Source organism: Vespa mandarinia, chromosome 5 (assembly GCF_050613455.1).
Source record: "Vespa mandarinia isolate Hongniang chromosome 5, ASM5061345v1, whole genome shotgun sequence".
NCBI lineage: Eukaryota > Metazoa > Arthropoda > Insecta > Hymenoptera > Vespidae > Vespa > Vespa mandarinia.
In genome coordinates this window covers 7299391-7320795 of record NC_140814.1, presented here as the reverse complement: position 1 = coordinate 7320795, position 21405 = coordinate 7299391, and the positions used below count along the sequence as shown (strand labels likewise).

The 21405-nt window shown below is 34.8% G+C and overlaps 3 protein-coding genes across 5 annotated transcripts; 2 read left to right on the top strand and 1 right to left on the bottom strand.

Annotated features, from left to right (window-relative positions):
- The first annotated feature begins 601 nt into the window (after positions 1 to 601).
- On the top strand, positions 602 to 8262 carry ImpE1 (Ecdysone-inducible gene E1). The gene is made up of 8 exons (XM_035866606.2): positions 602 to 956; positions 4277 to 4439; positions 4856 to 4987; positions 5359 to 5652; positions 6129 to 6344; positions 6414 to 6824; positions 6907 to 7161; positions 7410 to 8262. Exons 1-8 carry the CDS (start codon positions 903 to 905, stop codon positions 7427 to 7429), a joined length of 1545 nt encoding a protein of 514 aa, XP_035722499.1. The 5' UTR covers positions 602 to 902; the 3' UTR covers positions 7430 to 8262.
- A 2988-nt stretch (positions 8263 to 11250) lies between these two features.
- Positions 11251 to 14654, top strand: LOC118441589 (uncharacterized). The gene is made up of 6 exons (XM_085656964.1): positions 11251 to 11429; positions 11790 to 12069; positions 12164 to 12769; positions 13262 to 13503; positions 13601 to 13819; positions 13893 to 14654. Exons 1-6 carry the CDS (start codon positions 11252 to 11254, stop codon positions 14354 to 14356), a joined length of 1989 nt encoding a protein of 662 aa, XP_085513090.1. The 5' UTR covers position 11251; the 3' UTR covers positions 14357 to 14654.
- A 2333-nt stretch (positions 14655 to 16987) lies between these two features.
- Positions 16988 to 21288, bottom strand: Culd (CUB and LDLa domain). 3 transcript variants are annotated; one of them, XM_035866189.2, is made up of 12 exons: positions 21097 to 21288; positions 20562 to 20880; positions 20295 to 20464; positions 19983 to 20200; positions 19529 to 19883; positions 19254 to 19460; positions 19051 to 19170; positions 18737 to 18970; positions 18495 to 18678; positions 18208 to 18407; positions 17700 to 18133; positions 16988 to 17617 (listed from the first exon to the last, which is right to left on the bottom strand). In XM_035866189.2, exons 1-12 carry the CDS (start codon positions 21224 to 21226, stop codon positions 16988 to 16990), a joined length of 3201 nt encoding a protein of 1066 aa, XP_035722082.2. In that variant the 5' UTR covers positions 21227 to 21288. The 3 variants fall into 3 exon arrangements, with proteins under 3 accessions (XP_035722082.2, XP_035722083.2, XP_085513173.1); XM_035866190.2 differs by having other exon boundaries at positions 18495 to 18663; XM_085657047.1 differs by lacking the exons at positions 20562 to 20880; positions 21097 to 21288 and having other exon boundaries at positions 20295 to 20338; positions 20418 to 20462.
- Positions 21289 to 21405: the final 117 nt, after the last annotated feature.

Genomic DNA, 21405 nt, shown 5'->3' with positions numbered 1-21405 from the left:
TTTAAATAGATATGTCAACTAAAAGAAAATAAAAGGACCGGTTTTCCGTGCTATATTTCTCTGACCCTACGTATCTTTTTTTCTATATGTTCATTGAATTAATGAAATCTCGAGAAAAAATAAAAAACAAAAAAAAAAAAAAAGAAAAAAAAATGAAACTCGTTGTTCTAGTTTTTGATTACAGGTATATAAACCTATTGTGAAACTACGTTCTATACCGTTAGAAACGTTTGTCCGCGATAATTCTGGAAATATTGAACGTTTAAATGAGCCCAAGGAAAATATTTATTTATGTTATTCATTCATCGAATGTGTATAATATTCCTTTGCAGTTGTGGAACGCTGATAGCTTGTAATAAAATATCGGTGATCGACGATCGACGATATCTTACTTGAGAATGTTTGAAGAACGGCATCAAAGTTGAAGAAAGAAAGGGAAGAAGGAAAGAAAGGAAGGGAAGTAAAGAGTGAGAAGAAGAAGAAGAAGAAGAAGAAGAAGAAGAAGAAGAAGCAAAAGAAGGAAAAGAAGAAAAAGAAGTGGGAGTCGAACGGGGCCCGATGCCCGTTGCATGCTTTTCTATTCGAGATACTTCAGCTGAGGACGAAAGCGCATTCAGGGAGGGCCGTTCCGTGTTCAGTCCGTCTTGAGTCATCTTAGCGCGCGTGCGTAAACAGCGCGCATTTCTCGAACCCCTTGTGTTTTAATGAAAATTAATCTCCAACTTATATTTGCCACGTGAAATCTTTTTATTTGCATATTTCTTTTCTTAATTTCTTTTCTTTTCTTTTTTTTTTTTTTTTCTTTAACCCTTTTATTATTACTTTTTTCTTTCCTTTTTCCCCCCCCCACCCCTTTTTCTTCTTTTCTTTTCATTTAATCAACTTCGAAATAGACAGTGACAATGCTTGAATATCGTGCAACTGTACTACTCGCGTGCATCACTATTATTAATTTGGTGAGTTAATGAAATGTATTTTTTCGTTTTTCTAATTGATATTGTTAATGTTGTATCAATTGTAAATGATTTTTAGAAGTATTTTAAAAATGTCAATAATTTATTTCAATATTTGACATATGTTTTATGAACGTTCAACTATTATATTAACTATATATCAATGAATTGATATTTTTTAAACAAATGTGTCTACATATATGTGTATCTGTGTGTATGTGCGTGTGCGTGTGTGTATGTGTCTATTTTTCTATAGAATTGATAAATAGTTAAATATTCAGTTTTATTGACAAATTTAAAAAGATATATACACATTGTTATTGTTTATAGACTGGCATCGCGTGTTGAATTTTCTAGCAAGATGGTCGTAAATTCTCTAACGTTTCATCGACGCCTCATTGAGTATGTACACGCAACGTCTCCAGAGACTGTCGGAGTCCTTACTCGCACATAGAATTACAATAATTCTCACTTGACGTCGTCGTTGGTTCTACCATGGTAAAAGGCATCATTCTCGTTGAATATGCAAACAACATTAAAAAGGAATGCTCTGTCGGCCCATAGAGAATTATTTTCCGATTCTTCTTTTACAGCTGCATGTATATTTCCTTTGCATTCTTTTTTTCTTTTTCTTTTTTTACTTTTAGTATTTTTTTCTTTCCTTTTTTTTTTCTTTTTTTTTTTTCTTTTTACCATCTAATCGTGCCTAACTATCGTGGCTTTACGACGACGTATCCAAACATTTCGAGTACGAAGAGAAGGGTGCCTTGTCATCGAATATTTCTACGTTCATGACAGGAAATGAATTCGAGTTACGTTCGTTTGATCGCACATTGAATTCTAATTACTCGATTCTGATGGTATAACAGTGATTATGACAGGAAGGAATCGATATTAACGGCTATACCTTACATTGACGTTCGCATCTATGTATACATATATATATATATATATATACATATATCAAGCATAAGGCTCGAGGAAAAGCGTAACGAATTGAATTAAACATTAAGACCATACGACCAATAAATTCGAAGAATGAACTATAAGTTCTCGATTGTATTGGAGAAGTGACTCTACGTCGTATTGCATTGTCCTACTTTCGTTTTGATATTAAGCAAAAATGCATAGACTTTGTACGGTTAACGGTGTTCGGTTATTTTCCATTGGTAGTGCGGCAGCAAATGGTTGGTAATGCATTTAGATTGTGATAAAAATTTTATATTGTATCGTACACTTTATTGCACTTTATAATAATAATGATAATATTAATAATAATAATAATTATTATTATTATTATTATTTTAAGAGATATTTCGATATTATTTTGTTATGTTACTTTAACGCGTTGAACATACGTTAATATCGAGGAACGGACGATCGTCAGATTAAACTCCACGAAGCGTAGGTACTAATTTCTTATAAATTTGCACGCTACACTGTACTTCGCTAATGCGAGATGGAAATTATAATTTCATAAGTCTGAGAATATCTAATCTCGCACGAGAGCCATGTTCTCATTGGATAACATAGTCCGGAAATATAGTGCGGTACTGACTCTGTCTGTTCTATGAGTACCGGTAACTCTTTGAATGATCGGAAAAATGTCTAAGGAGCAAAGTGAAGACTTATTTTCATAAAATTTTTACCTTATACTCTAAAGAAAATATATATATATATATATATATATATATATATATATTTTCTTTTCTTTTTTCTTATAATATGAAGGCTTTGATAGGGTATTCGAGAAATCGAGAAATCGAGAAATCGATTTTACAGGTTCGTCTAAGATATTGTAAGAAATGGCGAAACTTCATTTTCAAATGTAATCGGAGAAATGTTCTCGCGTGAAACGGAATTTCGCGATATATCTATACGGGAAAAAGTCGCGAAGAAGCATCTTCAGTGCATTCCTCGAAAGCCATTGGAACGTCCGTGATTACGGCTGACCGAAGCATAATTTAACGATCGCCATAAAGCGTCGAGAGAGTGAAGTAGAGCCAAGAATGGGAAACCATTCGTGGTTTCCCTATGCCTTCCTACGCGCTCTCCTTTAAACTCTTCTCTTCTATTTCTTCTTATTATTATTCTTCTTCATTCTTGCCGCAGTACATTCCGTGAGTACGCGATATCGGAAGCAAAAGTTGAGTTTCCGCGTGAGAAGGGTCGTTAAAGTAGTAGGATTGTATGATGGTACGTGATGATCATCATGATCATGACTGATGATGATGATAATGATGACGACGATGATGATGATGATGATGATGATGATGATGATGATGATGATGATGATGATGATGTGTTGAAGGTAGCAGCTGGTGGTAATTCTTCCGCAACGTTTTTTTAAATTGGCTCGCTTCGTTAGATGTAATTAAGCGATGTGTGAGGTTTCTATGTACGTGTTTATGTTTATACGTTTGTAAATGTAACTAACTAGATGAATATAGCTTAAGCTGAAATACATACCAGTGATGAAGGGGAATCCGAGCGAGAAAATGTCAAAACTATGACTTTTCTTCCTTTTCTATTCTTCCTAATCGCATTCCGAGCTATTCCCACGATCAGCAAACAATGCGCGCACGCGAGTAACCCTTTGTAAACGGAAACGGATGCAAGGAGGAAAATCGCAAGGACGGGAGGTGACGAGTGAGAAAGAGAAACGAAGAAAGAGACAGGGATAGACCGTTAACTGGTAACTTCGACGTCAGTGATTCTTTTCTAAGCCTTCTATGTATCCTATGTATCCTTTATATACGTATATGTATATATATATATCTCTCTTTTTTTCTCATTTTATTCTGTAAGCTCCTTTCGATTCGTACCATCTTTAGGGCAATCAGCCAAAAGGAGTTTTTACCTTAACGATCAGCAATCCTCCATATTGAATTCGATACGTTCGATTTAAGTCCTATGGTTCCGATAAGAATTTATAATGTCGGTTCAACGACATTGCGATCGCTCGATAAGGAGCAATCCTTATCTTTCTATCAATCGAACTCGACTAACGATCTCGACTTTCAATGGATACTTCTATTCGATCTGTCTCTATTCCTTTGAGAGTTTCCCGTGAACTTACTCTTTATAGAATATCTCTCGTTAGGAAGGAGACACGATTTATTAGCTGGTTAAATAAATCAAAATAGGATACAAGTTAGCTCGTCGATTCGTTCAAACATATCTCGTAATAATATTTGGGAAAGAAAAGTTCCTCTCCCTCTCTCTCTCTCTCTCTCTCTCTCTCTATATATATATATATATATATATATCTTTGTCTGTAATTTTTCATTCTTTTCTTCTACTTTTTTTTTCTTTTTTTTTAGCGCTCGACAACGTCTTCGCCGATATTGACGGAACTCAAGCTCGGCAATGAATGCAACAGGAACAGAGATTGCGAAAGTTTCATCGCCAACAGTCATTGCTACTATGGTTACTGTCGGTGTCAACCCTTTTTCGCCGAACACAATGGAACACGTTGCCTCGAGTGTGAGTTTCTTAAAGTCTCCTCTGAATTCTTCGTCTTTTCTTTTATCTCGGTCGTTGTTAAATACTCCTCTCGGCAGTCTTTAAAGAACATTTTTCTTTTCATCGAAAAGAAGAGGAATCAAAAAGAATATAGCGATAGGAGACAGTGCCACTGATAATATCTCATTCAACGTAATACATAGAACGTTCAACAAGATTTCAGAGAATCTAATTAACTTAAGAGATACGATGACCCAAGCGCGGATCAAGATTAACAAAGAAGAGTACCATCATTACCGTAGAAACTATCTAAAGCCGAAGTCTCTGCAATTTTTTCTTCTTCTTACTCTCCTTTCACTCATTGACCCTATTGTATTCGATTTTCTTAGTTAAGTTTAAAACGAAGGCTACTTTGTTTCTCTTTTCTGTTTCGACAGCTACTCTATTAGGTAACGATTGTATCGTAAAGGAACAGTGCTCGTTGAAGGTAGCATACAGTAGCTGTCTAGAAGGAGCATGCAGATGCGTCGAAGGTTATTTGCAATTTCGAAGACACACCTGTTTAGGACGTAAGCAATTGATTCTATTCGATCATTTTTATCTTCCTCAGAGCGTTCCATCTTTTTAATTCTTTTGATATATGTATTCTTTTTTTCTTTTTTTTTTTTTTTTTTATGACTTTCTCTCTCTTCTTCTTTTTCCTATATCTTCCTTTAATAAAACACTCGAAGGCAACAGATGCACACGATTAAAATAAATCTTGCCCGATGTTAAGCGGCACACTTCGTTGTCTATACCGTTGGGTAACGGCACACATAATTCGAGCGTGTATAATTTGAAAGATCGACGGACGAAGGAACGCTCCGAGATCGGAAGATTTTAATCGAGTTCGTTTCCTTTGAATTTCCATGAATTATTACAAGTTTCAAATCTATTGCAGCTGCAAAATTGGGAGAGGTGTGTTACGAACACGCTCATTGCCGATTATGGGATCCAAATACTCACTGTGACTTTCTTATTCCTGATCTATTTGGACGCTGTCAATGTACAGCTCCTATGCGTCGTGATGGTGACGTCTGCAGTCCCGACAGTCTCGTAAGGCCTTCTTTACCCTTGGATCAAGAAATTAATTCACAGACGATAACCGAACAGATCATGGAAACCAACGAAGAGAATACAGATATTTTAATGGCAACTTTCAAACCAGAGAACATTGAAGATCAGGATAGTACCGGTAGGATGATTAAAAAGAATCTATTTAACGTACGAAGTTCTATATGAAGTTCAAAAGCAAAGGAAACGTTCCTGTTTTATAATGTGTCAATTACAACGTTACATTCATTCGGAGAGGGTTTCGAGGTCGATTAACTCGATGCGTGTATTTTGAAGTACTTAACTGGATTTAACGAGGCAAACGTCCATTCCTGGGCATAATTAACGAGATCATTAACGAATCTGAAACGATTCTTTCCTGTTTATTTTTTTTATTTTTGCTTTTTTTTTTGTTGTCTTTTTCCCCTTTTTCTCGCAAGAAGAGTAAGCGAACGCATTTCACTTCGATCGTGAAGTTTCGAAGGCATGACCTTAATGAGTCCCTTTGAGGAGAGCAAGCATTTCCGGTAACATGATTTCGCAATGTTACTAATTGTTCTTTCTTTTTTTTTTTATTTTATTTTATTTTTTTTTTTTTTTTTACTGTTTCATCATCAGGAGTTCAGATATCTTGGTTGAAGAATGCAACGATGCTTTTATCGACGACAACGAACAGTCAACTAATACCTGTTAATTTAGTGACCAGACCTAGTTTTGTAATTGGTAGACCACATCGACCAAGCTCTACCGAGATTGCCGATGACGATGATGCAATTGTCATCGAAGCTGAGCCTACGGAACTAGCTCAGACCACGATAGTTTCAATGACTCCAGGTAATTATTTATATATTTCATTATTTCTTTCCTTCACTTGTACATTCGTTCGCGTGTCTCTGTTTTCAGCTCCGATCAAAACGGATCGCCACGAACCGACGACGATGACAGCCGTCAGTTTAGGTCTCCCATGTATCTCTAATTTAGAATGTCGAATGGCGGATCCATTCTCGAGATGTATCGACGGAATATGTGATTGTAATTTCCCTTCAAATTCAACTTGCAATGCAAAGAAAGGTGGTTGCACTCCAGGTACCTTCCAATGTAGAAGTTCAGGTAACTGCATCAGTTGGTTCTTCGTTTGCGATGGTCGTGCAGATTGCATTGACGGCTCTGACGAGGAGTGTTCCAAGGGTAGTTGTCCTGCTCAAGCTTTTAAATGCGTAAAAAGTGGCATTTGCGTGTCCCGAGCAGGTCTTTGTGATGGAAACAGAGATTGTCCGGACAACGAGGATGAAAAGGATTGCAACAATCGACGAAGTTAGTTACATCAGCATTTCTATTCATGTTCTTCCCTTTCTCGATAGATTTCAAAATGAATCGTTTTACACGTCTCTCACAGAATGTCCCGAGGGAGCATTCAGATGTAACAATGGCCAATGTTTACCGGCGTATGAGTTCTGCAATGCAGTAGTATCTTGTCGGGATGGTAGCGACGAACCTAGAGGAGCCTGTCGAACACGATATCGTGGTAGAATAGCGCCTAGGACGTGTCCTTTCAAATGCGATAATGGCAGATGTCGTTCAGATGCGATTGCCTGTAGTGGACGTGACGGATGTGGTGATGGTTCCGATGAACAACATTGCTCCGTCTGTAGTGAGTATTAACTTTTCTAATTTCTTCTAGAAAAGAAGATTTTATTTCTTTTTCTCTTATATTTTTCCTTTTAATAGACAAACTTAATAACATCATCATTTTCAATCGACTGTACACGATCGTAATTTCGAATTGTCGATATTTTTAATCGCTTTAACGTAGGTGTTATATGTACTTGTTAAAAAAGATAAGTTATCATACGTAGATGCTTATGACAGGACGTTCGTTATCATTTTACTTGTTTTCAGAATGTACCGATACAGTCTGATTTAATGCAGTTTCCATGCATGTCATCATCGTCGTTGTCATTGCCGGAAATCCGTGGACAAAAAGAAGAACTGAGAAGTTAAATGGAAATAATGTAAATCATCAAACGTATGTACCTATCTTCGAGTACGAGGAAGATCCAGGAACTCTGTTGAATACATGTTAAGGGAGGAAGTATAACCAAAGATCCTTTAAGCCAGCTTGAGTTTCACGAATCCATTGTGAATCTTTAACTGTTGGAAATTGAATTCGTCGCTTGTTGAATCTCAACAGGATTTGTGTATTTATTATTTTAGTCGAAGTATGAAATAATATCAGAATATGTATTTTATATAAGGAAATTTTATATATACATATATTATGACGAATCAGAAGACGTTTTGGAAAAAAATCCACATGATTGAGACGCGATCGTGTCAAGAGCTTTTTTACAATTCTCAAATATTGTAATAATTTTTGGACAGGAAATTGACGCAAGCCCTAACAATGATCTATATAAATTCATTTCTCAATTTAACAATTAACTATAATTCGCCAGCAAGTAGCTGGAGTCTTATGTACAGTATCTATCACGCTTTTATTATGCTTCTTGATTCGTCTCGTTGAACGGATTATAAATATAACATTTTTATATTTCATCGATTTAACGATGTTACATCGTTAAATAGAAATTAACCGAAACGACGAAGAACGTAATGACTGCTTTGAAAATAATTTTACTACGGTTTCTCAAAAATGAGATCACTTATATGTATTTATGTAAAACTTCACGGCCGAGTGTGTTTACTTTACAAGGTTAATGTCTATATGAATGATGAATAGAAATAGAAGCACGAGCATTCATTAAGATATATATATATATATATATATATATATATATATATATATATATATATATCATAAGTTACAATAGAACGGAAATGACAAGGAAAAAAAAAAGAAAAAAAGCTAACATAACATAAAAACCAAAAATAGATAACGAGCTCACATCAAGCAGTCAATAATAAATATAATACAAATATTTTTCGTACTTCCGAGTATAGTTATCTGCCAATTTACTGGATTATTTAGTTTTAAATACATAACAACCTTCGAGAATCCATTATATATATAGAGAAATAACATCTAAGTTTAATTTTATTAATTAGCGCTCATTAGCGTTGTAGTGGTTAGTAGTGGTTAGTAGTTAGTTAGAAATAAAATTAGGAAATGGTTATTTCCTGAGGAAGAGATACAATGAATTAAAAAAAAGGAAGGAAAAATAAAAGAACAAAGTGCACTTCTGTACGCTATTGCGTCTGTTACTCGTCAATATTTGCATAATATCTTTGTCCTATTAGTCCACAATATCTTGTCCGTTGACAATTGATTTATTACGCATGAAAAAAATATCTTGAAATTAGCATTCAAATAAACTTAATTTAATCGATGCAATAAATTTGTTTAAAAATACGTGAAACGTTTGACATTGACAAAATGTCATTGACGATGTAAAAATAAAATTTCTCCATGAGATACGGCGAATCTTAGACAAATATTTGTACGAACGATGTTATCCAATCGAAAATATGATAAAAAGTTATGATATGCACAATTATTTTTTGTTCTTTTTGTAAGAGTATTGATTACAAGGAAAAAAGAACATTCGATTGTAAAGATAAAAATAGATTATTTTGTCATATGGAATGATTTAAACAAATATTGATCATCGAGATAATTGTATTAATGGGATATAATAGTGTGTTGAAAAAATTCCTCAACGATCGTATTTATTGCTTAGGAATGCAACGAAGAAGAAAAGAAAACAGGGTGGTTGGATCGGCATCCTCGCGCGAGTATCGACCGGCGCAGTATCGAAACAGCAATGTCGACGACGACGTCGGCTTCTAGCGAGTACGTCGACGTTCTCGCGCACATTTAGTCGTCAGTCGACAACTGAACTTCGTTGTCGTAACTTCTTGCCATTGTTGTTGCTAATTTTCGTTCATATCCTTTCGACTCGTGTCTCGTTAATTTTTTCTCAATTTCTTTTTCAATTTTCTTTTTATCAACGAGTTTCTATGTTCGTCAATAATCGTAATACTCGTAATACTCATAACTCTAAAAAAATATCTACCTGTCCATATATATCATCATTCTTTTATATATATGTATATGTATATGTATACCCATATATAAACATATATATACATATACACACAAGCACACACACAGACACACACACACACACACACATATATATATATATGTATATATAAGGAGAAGAGAATTTTGAGTTAATTTATTGGTATGGGAAGCGACAAAAAAATATTCATCATTTTCTTCGATCTCGTTATGTTATAATAGATGTTACAGGGTATGATTGATCAGTTCTTAAACGGTATCGTATAACGCGTAGTGAGAGTGTTATCAATTCACCTCTTTCAACGAGTAACTGTTTGTGGTGGTGGTGGTGATGATGATGGTGGCACCGGTGACAGTAGACTTTCGATAACTTGAGAGATTGATGAGATCATCTGGAGAAATCGATGTCACATGGGAATTTTATCTTTTTCCCTCTTCGACATTTATTCAGAATATTATTTCTTCATGTATAATAGAATATAGTGAATGTGGGGTAAGTTGGTAACTTTTGAGAGTACACGTTTGTACACTTTAGGCACATATGAAAGGGTAGATAATCGTATTATTTATTTATATTATCAAAAGGTTAAAAACAACGAGGCATATTCGTATAAACGAATAGTAATTATTTTTTTTACCGAGTATATAGATTTAATGTTTAATGGTTAGATAATTACCCATCAAGCTATGATATATCTTCGTACGAATGAATTAATTAAACGGATGTATACTTTGTGAATGACTTTTGTTGAACCAAAGAAGAGAGTAAAAAACAAAATCGTTTGTCCTTATCTCAATAGCGACAAGACGATTCCGTCCGTTCATTTATGCAATCAATGTAACGCATGGCCACTTTAAGAAGAGTAGATGACGTTTTAACCTTCATTGTTTGGGCCCTTACGAACACGATTTCAAACGTATTTTTTTTTTTTTCTTTATTACTTTCTCCTCGCTTATATACTAACGTTTACAAAGTTTCTCCATTTCGTCGCATTGTATAATATTTTATATTAGTACATGTATATCTGGTACATCACTGGCTTTCGAATTGACCTTACGAGGTATCAAAAAAAAAAAAAACAGAAAAAAAACTCGTAGATAACGGCTTGTTATCGTTTCATTCCTTTCCGGAATCTTATTATTCCCTTAATACAATTTCAAATATTGCCTTATTTTTATCGACTTTATTTTAGGATACTGCAAAGATTATGATAAAAAGATAATCATATCGAGAAAAAAGAATTAATTTTCAATAATGAAATATCGTACGATATCGTTGATTATAATTATAATTAAGTTTAATTATAAATAAAGTTGAATATATTTTTATTGTACAAGTAGATTATCCTAAGAGACGTTCGTTAAGTTCGAAGAAAAAAGTAGAAGATAAAGATTCTATACAGGAAGTAGTTATCATCGAAGAGGATCGCTCAATGATTGGTTTGCCTTGGGAAGAAAGAAGATATGGGAGATATGAGGGGATCCAAGATAATGAACGTTCGTGCGAAGATCAAAGATTTGAAAGAAAAGGGAACCTGGTGGAACAAAGGGAAAGGGAAATTTTAAGAATTAAGGGTTTGGAAATGCCAGTACCACCACCGATACCACCGGCGATAGCTTCCAATTGGAAGGACAAGTGGGAGTGTGAACACAATTCGAAGGACATCTGATTGTTCAGTGACAGAAGCGCGATCTTAGCATGATGACGCGCAAGGCAAAGTGGTCGCGCTTCGCGGAATGCTTTTGTCGAAGACCTGGTATAGTTTTACTCCTTCTTCCGTGTCTTGTCATTGTGACATTATTTTTTGTTTCCGAAGAAAACATCGTCTATACGAATTTCCAATATCCGTCCTACAGATTCTACAACGATACTAACGGTGAGTTCATAAATGAATAATCACTTTGGACCAAATAATATCTGACTTTTGTTATAATAAATTAAGAATGTTGAAGATAAATTAAGTTACGTTTTCGTTAAAAAAAACAAAAAAATTGATAAAACCATGATAAGATACATAATCATTGGTAAGATATATGAAGTAATTGAAATATAAATAAGATATCGTTTCTTGGACAGAAATCGGACGTTTCTTTTCTTTCCTTTTTCTTCTTTTTTTTTTTTCTATTTTGTAAAAGTGAAAAAGAAATGGAAAAAAGAGAGAGAGAAAGAGAGAAAGTAAAGAAGGGTGAGAAATGTAAGAAAAGAAAATATTTCTTTAAAAGAGTACGATTTTCAGGTACGATGGACGGTTTTCTCGTATGGAATTCGAAATGTCATATGTTATCGATTGACGCATTAGATCCATCGATCGTAAAGTTTGTAAAAAGGGAGAAGTTCGAGGAATGTTTTAAAGGGAACCTTTACACGCGAATATCGAAAGGGGAAAACGATACCATCACCCTTCTCCTCGATTCAAAATTCATGGCTGCTCATAAAAATATGTTTTGTTGTTGGTCGCCGGTAATTAGACCGAACTTTGATAATCCAAGAAAGCATAAATTTGATTCGACGATAACGTAAGTAATGTTTGAGTTAGATTCAGTCAATGAATAAATTCGATCGAATAGATATGTTTATTATTAATATATTCGTACGATCAATTCGACGTAGAGTGAAACAATGTGAAAGTTTGAAAACGCAAGCAACGATACCAGACGACGTGGAAGTTGTTTTGGTGAATTGTCAAATTAAATCGAAGAAGAAAAAGAAACAAACGATATATGAAAACGTCCATGCCATTTTGAATCCACGTAAGGTCTACGATCGTTTGGAGAACAGCACGAATAACAACGTGACATATGGTCTCCCGAGAAAACTCAGTATTCTCGTTCTTGGTATCGACAGTGTAAGCCGATTAAACTTTCAAAGAAGTATGCCAAAGACCGAAAAGTATCTTCGTGAGACCGGTTGGATCGGCTTGAAGGGATACAACAAAATGGGCGACAATACTTTTCCAAACTTGATGGCAATTTTAACCGGTCAGAATCAAGAACAGGCATACTCGAGATGTAAACCTTCGGAAGCTTATAAACTCGATCGTTGTCCTTTTCTCTGGTATAATTTCCGCAATGCAGGATACATCACGGCATACGGCGAGGACGAGACCGTTTTGAACACATTTAACTATCTAAAAGTAGGTTTCGTGCAACCACCAACGGACTATTATCTACGACCTTACATGCTGGCAAGCGAAAAGCTTCTTAAATCTAAGAACAGGTAATTATTCTTATGTATGTACATAGGTATACGTATATAAGTATATTTGTGTGTGTGTATATATATATATATATATATATATATATATATACGTATATGTAATATAAATGATATTAACACTGTCGTCCGCACGTCTCGTAAAAATTTATTCGCTTGGAGCCGGCAGGGTTAATTCGGATTGCTTGACTTGTCGCACAAATATTTATAAAAACAAAAAACTTGTTGACGTATGTAACTTATTGTTACCCAAAAAAAACACCAACAGAATGCAAAAGATACTAAAATGCTGTCACCGGCCACTGAGCGATACTACGCACACACCACTGTGGTGTCGCCGGCCGTTGGCCGCTATTTTCCGTACGACACCACTGTGGTGTCGCCGGACGGCATAGTGTTAATTACAATCGATGGGGTTTCTATTAAAGATATGAAGAAAGTGTGGAAAAATAATTTATACTTATGACTTGATTATTTTCACTTTTACAATCTCAGATTTAATCTCAAGTATTGCACTGGCCCTGAAACGAGCTTCGATAGGATCTTTAATTACGCTATGGACTTTGCTCAAACGTTCGTGAATGTACCGTATTTTGGATTTTTTTGGACTAATTCGATAAGCCATGAGAACGTGAATGGACCATCCTTAATGGATTCCCAAATGTTTCGAAAACTGCAAATTCTCAAAGAGGAAGGTGTTCTTAACGACACGATGATCGTGTTTTTGAGTGATCACGGTATCTACATAAATTCTTCGTCTAATCGAATCGATTGAGTTTCAGAAAATTATTTCGATCGAAGTGTAGTAGAGTAGAATATATTTTTTGTGTTTAGGCATGCGTTGGGGTAACATCAGAGAGACATTCGTTGGTTGGTATGAGGAAAGATTACCATTCATCTATATATGGTTACCAGATTGGTTCCGTAATGAAAATCCGGATGCTTATCAGGCTTTGAAATTAAATGAAAATCGTCTGACTTCTCCGTTTGATCTCTACGAAACATTCAGGGATATTTTATTAACAGCTGGTGGAGATGCCGATGTTTCTCCAGGTATCTGAAAAATGTCAAATCTGTTAAAACTATTGTCAAGATCAAGATCAAAATGTAATCTCTTCCGCTTTAGGTTGTCCAAGCTGTAACAGTCTGTTCGAGCCAATCCCAAGAGAAAGATCGTGTCAAGATGCTTCAATCGCACCTCATTGGTGTGCCTGTACAGCTTTTAGAACAGCTAGTACAAATGATAAAATCGTGATCGGTGGTGTGAACAGTTTTTTAAATCATATAGAAAATATCGTGAAGGATTACAAGGATAAGAAGGGTAAAAGATTGTGCGCGAAACTGCAACTGAAGAAAATATATCGGGCCGATCAGATGTTACATTTTAATGATAAAAATTCAACGAGCATAGAATATTTCTGTATGATTCAGGTGACCCCAGGAAATGGTAAATTTGAGTTCACCGTACGATATAATAGCAACGCTAGTTATACCGTGTCGGATCATAATGTGAGCAGGATTAATCCTTATGCTACGAGTGCCAAGTGTTTGAATCATGGTATGAAACAATATTGCTATTGCGTCAAGTAGCATCAAAGATTTCGATTGTAATTTTTTTCTATTCTTGTACATGCACATATGTACATATATACATACATACATACATACATACATATATATATATGTGTGTGTGTGTGTGTATGTGCCATTTTAATCAAATTTTCAATATTTAGAAGCGTTAGTAAACGTTAACGTAACAGTTACGTAAAAGGGTCAGGAAGGTCATAGATATTATTAATCAGAATTATCGCATGGCAATTAAGGAAAATGTATGTTCAATATGTTTGCAAAATATTTAAAAAAAAAAAAAAGAAAAAAATCAATAATTTTCAAGTTACTTTAGACTCCACAATACAACGAAATATGATATTATAGAATGAAATGGAGTCCGATGTATACAAGTCAAATCACATGAATGATTTAAATTACTTAAAGAAGACAAATAAAACAATCATAAGGCTTAATAGATGATAATCGTGGAACTAATGCTAGAATATCATCGACACTTGCCAAGTTCAAAATTCGACGAGGTCTTAATTTATTTCTTTTTTCGATATTCCTCCTTTCTATTCTCCCCTGAAACGAAGCCTATAAAATCTATTTAAATAGTATCAATCGATTGATAATATTCTAATGGCTATGCGATATAGATAAAAGAAACATGATATATCTTATGATATACGGAAAATTTTTCGAATTAAATATATTTTCAGGACTAATATCTTCAAAATGATCACTAATTAATTATTTTCTTCTTGTCGTCTTTAATGAATATTTACTTTTTTATTTTATTATTACTTTTCATAAAATGAAACTTAGTCGTTGAATGATAAATTGATTCTTTCCTATCTCTTTTCTTGTTTCTAATAATATATCTTTTTGTCGGAAACTTTGATAACGTCAATACGCAGTATCAATATTGTCATAGAGCGATAGCGTCACCGATAAATTAACGTGAGTAATTAATAATTTAAGAAAGCTTTGTATCGTGAATACGCTATCTTAATATGCTACATATCTTAATAATAAAAAAAAGAAAAAAAAAAAAAAAAGAAAAAAAAAGGAAATTAATATAAAGGACATGTGTCTTAACGTGTGTATGAGAGCGCGAGATTGTACATTTCTGTATGCTTACATTGTATAAGTTAGAACGCAGTTTCCATTTGAAAAGTATAAAGCTTTTTGTATGATTCTACATATCACATCTCATTGAGCTAGTTGAGTTTCTACATATCACGTTCTCTTTGAGCTAGCTGTTGAGCTGTGATTAAATACGTATTATATATAAAAGTGCCAATTTTGAACAATGAATTGTACAAAGGTTTTATTAAACGAAGCAGTACTTTCATGTATCTATAGGTGAATTTTTTTTTTTTTTTTTTTTTTTTTTTTTTTTTTTTTTTTTGATATTATTCTTCATTTAATTATTTAACGTTAAACGAATTTAATTTTAATAATTCCTTCCATTTTTTATGAACGCAAAATAAACGATCGTATCTTTTATTCGCGCTGGTCGATAGACTATAAATAGTATGACTGTATAGTTAATAAAAGTTTTTTCTACGTTTCAAATGATCTATATATATATATATATATATATATAGATGAATAGATATAAGTAAATCTATAGATACATTTAGAAATTGTACATAATTAACAATTTATTACGTCCATGTCCGAAAAGAGAAATATTTTACATATATTAGGACGAAGGATATATTATCCATATAATGTACATCCTTATATTATGTATATATCGAAATATGTACATACATGTATATATTATATACATATATACATATATATATATTTTTTTTATTACAATCAATAAGTAAGCTTTGCATACACCTGGCCTGAATGCATGTTATATAAATACGTTTAAAAATTCATTCTGTAATAATTGCAGAAAGTGTGGATCGATAAGTAAAATTCGTTAAAATATTATCGTGTGCCTGCAAAGTGAAGAGATGAAAGAATTTATTTAAAAGAGCAGTAAAGCTAACGATTAATCGTTTAAATGTCAGGGATCATTGAAAAAATCTTCAACGCATTTCGATAGATTCAATTACGCAACATGATCTTCTAGCACTTTTTGACGTCATGAAATGTGAATAACGTAATCGCGTTGTGTGGCATTCAAACGTTTAAATAAATTCGAGTCGATCTTACGGTGCAAAAATCAGAATCAAAATATGCGGAATATCGAGCAATTTCTTTTGGTACAAAAAGATTTGCGCTTACGTACGATCTAATTATAAGCAATGCCTATACATATAAGAAAATAAACAAGAAGAAAAATTGTATGAAGAAAAGATCAATAATATGTTTGAACGATTATTCCGGCATTTCTTACTTTCTTTATTTTTTTTGATGCTCATTGTTATCACAAATCATGATAATCGTTTACATTTCGATCGATTTAACAAAAATAGATGAATATACGAAATGATTTAATTTGATTTGAACAAAACGTTAGTTAATTAATCTCCTTGAGAGTGTGGTATGTGTTTAATAATTATTTCATATTAAATTTTATAGAGGCATTTCTCTTTTTTTTTTTTTTATTTCGTAATAATCTAGAATATCTTGGTAAAATCTGCAAATTTTCATCTATATAGAATAGAGAAAGGAAAAAGATTCTTCAAATAATTTCTAGGAAGATCAATTGAACGTCAAGGTATCGTCGTTAGAACGACAGATGCGAGTACGAGTTCGTATCGTTCCTTCGGCCGATCTGGAAATGCGAGTTAGACGTCTTCCAGAATGTTCAGGAGTACCGAAAAGCATAACGGCAACGGTCGATTGTCTACGACATTGATTAGACTTTCCTCTATGTGCAAGGTAAGAATCCAAGAATTTGATACTCTCATAAAAACTATCGAGATCACAGCTTGAGTATCTTCTGGCTCGTCTACGTTGAAGATTAATGATTTTCGGTGTGCTACTAGGTGTATTAGCCATAGTGCTTGGATTGGTAGCCCCAATAACGCTTGCTGCCTCGGATATGAATTGAAATTCGTCGTGAAGTTTCTCGCAACTGTTGCAAACGCTGATGGTGGAAATCTTAGTTGCATAACTGTCACGCGAACATACGGACACTTTTCTAAAGGATCTTCCTAATGTACCGCAAGGAGTTGAACTTGTCGTGTTTACATTACTTATGGACGATGATCTGCTATGCCTCGAACAGCTGCTACCAAGAAGTCTGATAATAGCATTTTTATGGGATAATTCTTCTTCCTTATTTCTATTCATGCCTGACTCATCCGCCATTTGTTCGAATTCTTCGTTCTAAAAGGAAATTATTCTTCGATGAGAAAATGCAAATTTTTTTTTGTACGAATAGATAGGGAAAAAGAATAAATCAATTCACCATTGGAACTTCGAGTTCTTCTTCGTTCTGTTTGATCGTTATTTCATTGATTAAAACTGACTGATTATTGGCACATCCACAGGCACCCTCGCAAGCACATCCACTTTGCGAATTATCGACGACATCGACTTGACGTTCCTTGTCTTCGTCTGTTCCTACGCCTTCTCCTGTCTCCTGCGAGTCTCCGTTGATGTCGATCGATGCATTCTGAGAGCTGTTCGGCTGTGGAGCAGAGTAATCGGTCGCGCAGCTCGGACACGAAGCAATGTAGTCCTGAAGATACGCACCGAGGACTTCAGCGTCGAGCGATGAAGAAGGATTTTTCATCTGTGCTATTTCATTCTCGTTATTAGATGGCTGGGATCGAGAGAAGTCACAACTTTTTCGTAACCAGGCACGGCGACATCTTTTTCTTCCAATAATCTCAATTTCTCCTATATATCCATTATTTAATCATTAATTCGTTCAATTAGCTTTTCAATTTGTCAACTTTTAATATATAGCTTACCCGATCCCGTAGAAGAAGAGGAAGGTATCTCTGAAATATTAAGACTTCTCCCGATTGATCCCGGAGGAGTAACGTACGGTGGTGGTGGACTCTCGGGAACTTTTGGATTCCTCGTAGTAGAGCTCGTTGTTTGACTACAATGACTTGTACTGGCTCCCTCTACTACTAGATACATGGATGACTGTGGCTCTTGCTCGTGTCTCGAATATAAACGTAAGAAATGAAACGTTAAACGTGAAATGTCAGGCAAGACAAGAACGAACTCAAAAAGACGACGACAAACTCACGAACATCGACTTGGCGAACTTCTACTTCGTGGCTCGCAACTGAAACTTCTCTTCTTTCGTCTATTACTGTCGGATTCTAAGCTCAATTTGACAACTTCGTCGTATCCAGGGGGTGCTTCGTAAACCGGTGGATCATCCGTCACTGAGATTTCATCGATCCTTGCTCCATCTGTAATGTCAAAGACTGCTCGAAGTAACATAAATGATAATCTATTTCTCCTTGGTAATTATCAAACACGTACCTAGGAGCTCACTGATAGTCTGTAAACGTGATTGTAGTTCTCTCTGTTGTCTAGCTCTGGCACCCATTCTGTATAACAATATAATAAGGGCCGATATCAGAACTATCAAGCCAAGGCTACTCGCAACGAAGACCAATGTAGCTGTTTTTAAATCAGGGTAACGATCGATCTTTGGGAAATAATAATTCGCTTTATTCGTGTGCCATTTTCTATCCTGTGGTTCAACGTCCCAATCTATAAGCAAACGATTATATTTGGAAAAAATTGGTATTAGTTTGAAAGATATAACCGGATCTAACCAGAGTCAACGTTACCTCTGTAACATGTAGCCGGTTCGTCACTGTTGTCTCCGCAATGATCGAATCCATCACAATTAAGTTGGCTCGGTATGCATCTGTGATTTTGGCACAGAAAGTCGGAGCCCGTAAAGCAATCTATTTATTATAAAATTAATCGATATTTATCTTCTTCCTTTTTTCTCGTTTCCTTCGTATTCGAGAAATCGAAATAAACATACCCATGTAACTGAAGGCCGTGTAAGCTATAGCTAGATGCGATGTAGAACCAAAAGTACCACGAAGGCTCACGTGAAATCCACTGGTAACAGGAGCTATGTGTTCTCTGTGTCTAAGTGGTTGTAATTGGCTCACAGGATGTCTTAAAACTTCCAAAGGTAAAAGAGCTGATGTTGGTCCTTGCTTTATAGTCAATTCCGTGTTTCCAGCTGTCAAGTAATTTTTTTTTAGAATACTCAATATTAGAATAAATCAGATTGGATTTCAAATGTCTTACCCATGTCTGCAAAGGTAACCACTTTTAAATACATATGAGTCTTCATGTGAAGAAAATTTTTAGGTGGTCTGATAAGCCACACGCAATCGTAAGTTTTTACACCTTGACCTACCATGTCCATCATAGTGATAGCCCCACCCAAATTTTCCACGTATCCTCCACAATCTGTTATAGGATGAATTGACTTGTCGTAAAGATGACCGATAACGAAGGAATAAAAGGCTTTATATCCCAGGCCGGTACCACCATTAGCGTAGAATCTTATCAAAAGAGAGGGTCCGGAACTTACTATCACCGGTGGACGAAATCTTGCACCACTGCTGACATCAAGTCGTTGACCGTTCCAATCGTAAAACTACGGACACATGAAATATAAAAAAACACGCAACTTTAAGATCGAACAATTTCAATGTCCAACGAAAAATACTTAGTACATAGGAAGTACTTTACGTACTTCCATGATAGAAACCGTAGCTAATTGGAAATCGCTGAACAACAATCTGACCCGACATGATGGAGCTTCGGAGGGACATGTTATTAGGTATTCCAAACCTAAATCTCGTGGATATCGAGCCGGAAAAAATGGTGACGTAAGAATACCTCCACCTGTACTATTCAGACCTTTCGTAACTGATGTCATCATTTCCGTTCCTTTAAGATGTAGTCTGTTTCCTGGGGATGAAAAAAAAAATATACATTAGATCTCTTTAACGAAGATATTATTTTATAATAGGATAGATTACTTTTACAGATCCTTAGCACTTACTTTCGGCCGTATATTCCAGCGTAAAAGCATGCTTATGCGATTGACTGTAGAGCAAAGTAATAGATAGCGTTCTGGTACTCGATCTGTACATGATAGGTGAATATAAACCACAGTAAGGTGTACCTGAAACGTCTTCATATGGTGGCTCGGAAATCCAAACGTAATCACATCTGTGGATCATTCGTTGGTATAGAGAAATGTTTGTCGTTGAAAAAAAGAATAAAAAGAATAATCAATGAAAATCATCTTTAAATATCATCTCTATACCTGCATGGATTATCCATCATAACACCACCATCGCCGCAATGATGCGACAATGCAATATTCTTGAATGTAACTATTATAACGCATGACGGACAGGTTACTAATTCGAGACTGCATTGATCATGGGAACTATTTGTCGCATAAATTCTTGATGTCTGTTGTCTAGGTTCATTTTTTATAAAGGATACATTTTTAGCATAAAGAATACCCTTTTCGCCTAATTCAAGATATAAACGCCTGCCATTGTGTGTTCCACAAATATCCTCATTCCTCACAACGTTACCGTAAATCACGGTGAACCAGCAGAATATGATGATTGTCACTTTAATTAGAGAGAAAAAAAAAGAAAGAAAAAGGAAAGAAAACAAAAAGGAGAATATCAAAGAGAACGATCGATAAAATTTGCTTCTCGTCAAATATTTCTATTCGAATTTCCCGGGGTTTCGTTTACGCGCGCGAATGATCTTTTAAAATTCGTACAAAAATTTTCATTCTTCGAAGACTTAATAAATTGTAATAAAATAAATTTATTACTTACCATATCGAGCTTGATACATATTCGTCCAACGGAAAGAAACGTTCTGCTCGGCAAGAAACCCAACATGATTGCATATAATTTCGTTAGCTCGCAATTCTGTTACGTACTGTCCTATTAGGGTATAAAGCATTTTTACGGCATCTTCTGTGCGACTAACATACTCTTCTCTAGCAGTTTTATCGTCAGTATAACATAATGGTATATAGCCCTACGTAACAAGTTAGATATTAAATATGTATATAAAGAAAAAAATGTCGAAATAAGCGCCGGGATGGATGAACATTGATTAGAAACGTTCTTTCATTGAAA

Bases quoted from the DNA above. Each gene is read 5' to 3' on its own strand.
- Culd (XM_035866189.2), bottom strand. From the start codon at position 21,226: ATGCTTTATACCCTAATAGGACAGTACGTAACAGAATTGCGAGCTAAC. The intron at 18,679-18,736 runs GTACGTGTTTGA...TACTTCGAGCAG, and splicing joins GACTATCAGTGAGCTCCTAG to TCTTTGACATTACAGATGGA. The intron at 18,134-18,207 runs GTAAGCTATATA...ATGGATATATAG, and splicing joins CTCTTCTTCTACGGGATCGG to GAGAAATTGAGATTATTGGA.
- ImpE1 (XM_035866606.2), top strand. From the start codon at position 903: ATGCTTGAATATCGTGCAACTGTACTACTCGCGTGCATCACTATTATT. The intron at 957-4,276 runs GTGAGTTAATGA...CTTTTTTTTTAG, and splicing joins GCATCACTATTATTAATTTG to CGCTCGACAACGTCTTCGCC. The intron at 5,653-6,128 runs GTAGGATGATTA...TTTCATCATCAG, and splicing joins TGAAGATCAGGATAGTACCG to GAGTTCAGATATCTTGGTTG.
- LOC118441589 (XM_085656964.1), top strand. From the start codon at position 11,252: ATGATGACGCGCAAGGCAAAGTGGTCGCGCTTCGCGGAATGCTTTTGT. The intron at 11,430-11,789 runs GTGAGTTCATAA...TACGATTTTCAG, and splicing joins ATTCTACAACGATACTAACG to GTACGATGGACGGTTTTCTC. The intron at 13,820-13,892 runs GTATCTGAAAAA...CTTCCGCTTTAG, and splicing joins AGATGCCGATGTTTCTCCAG to GTTGTCCAAGCTGTAACAGT.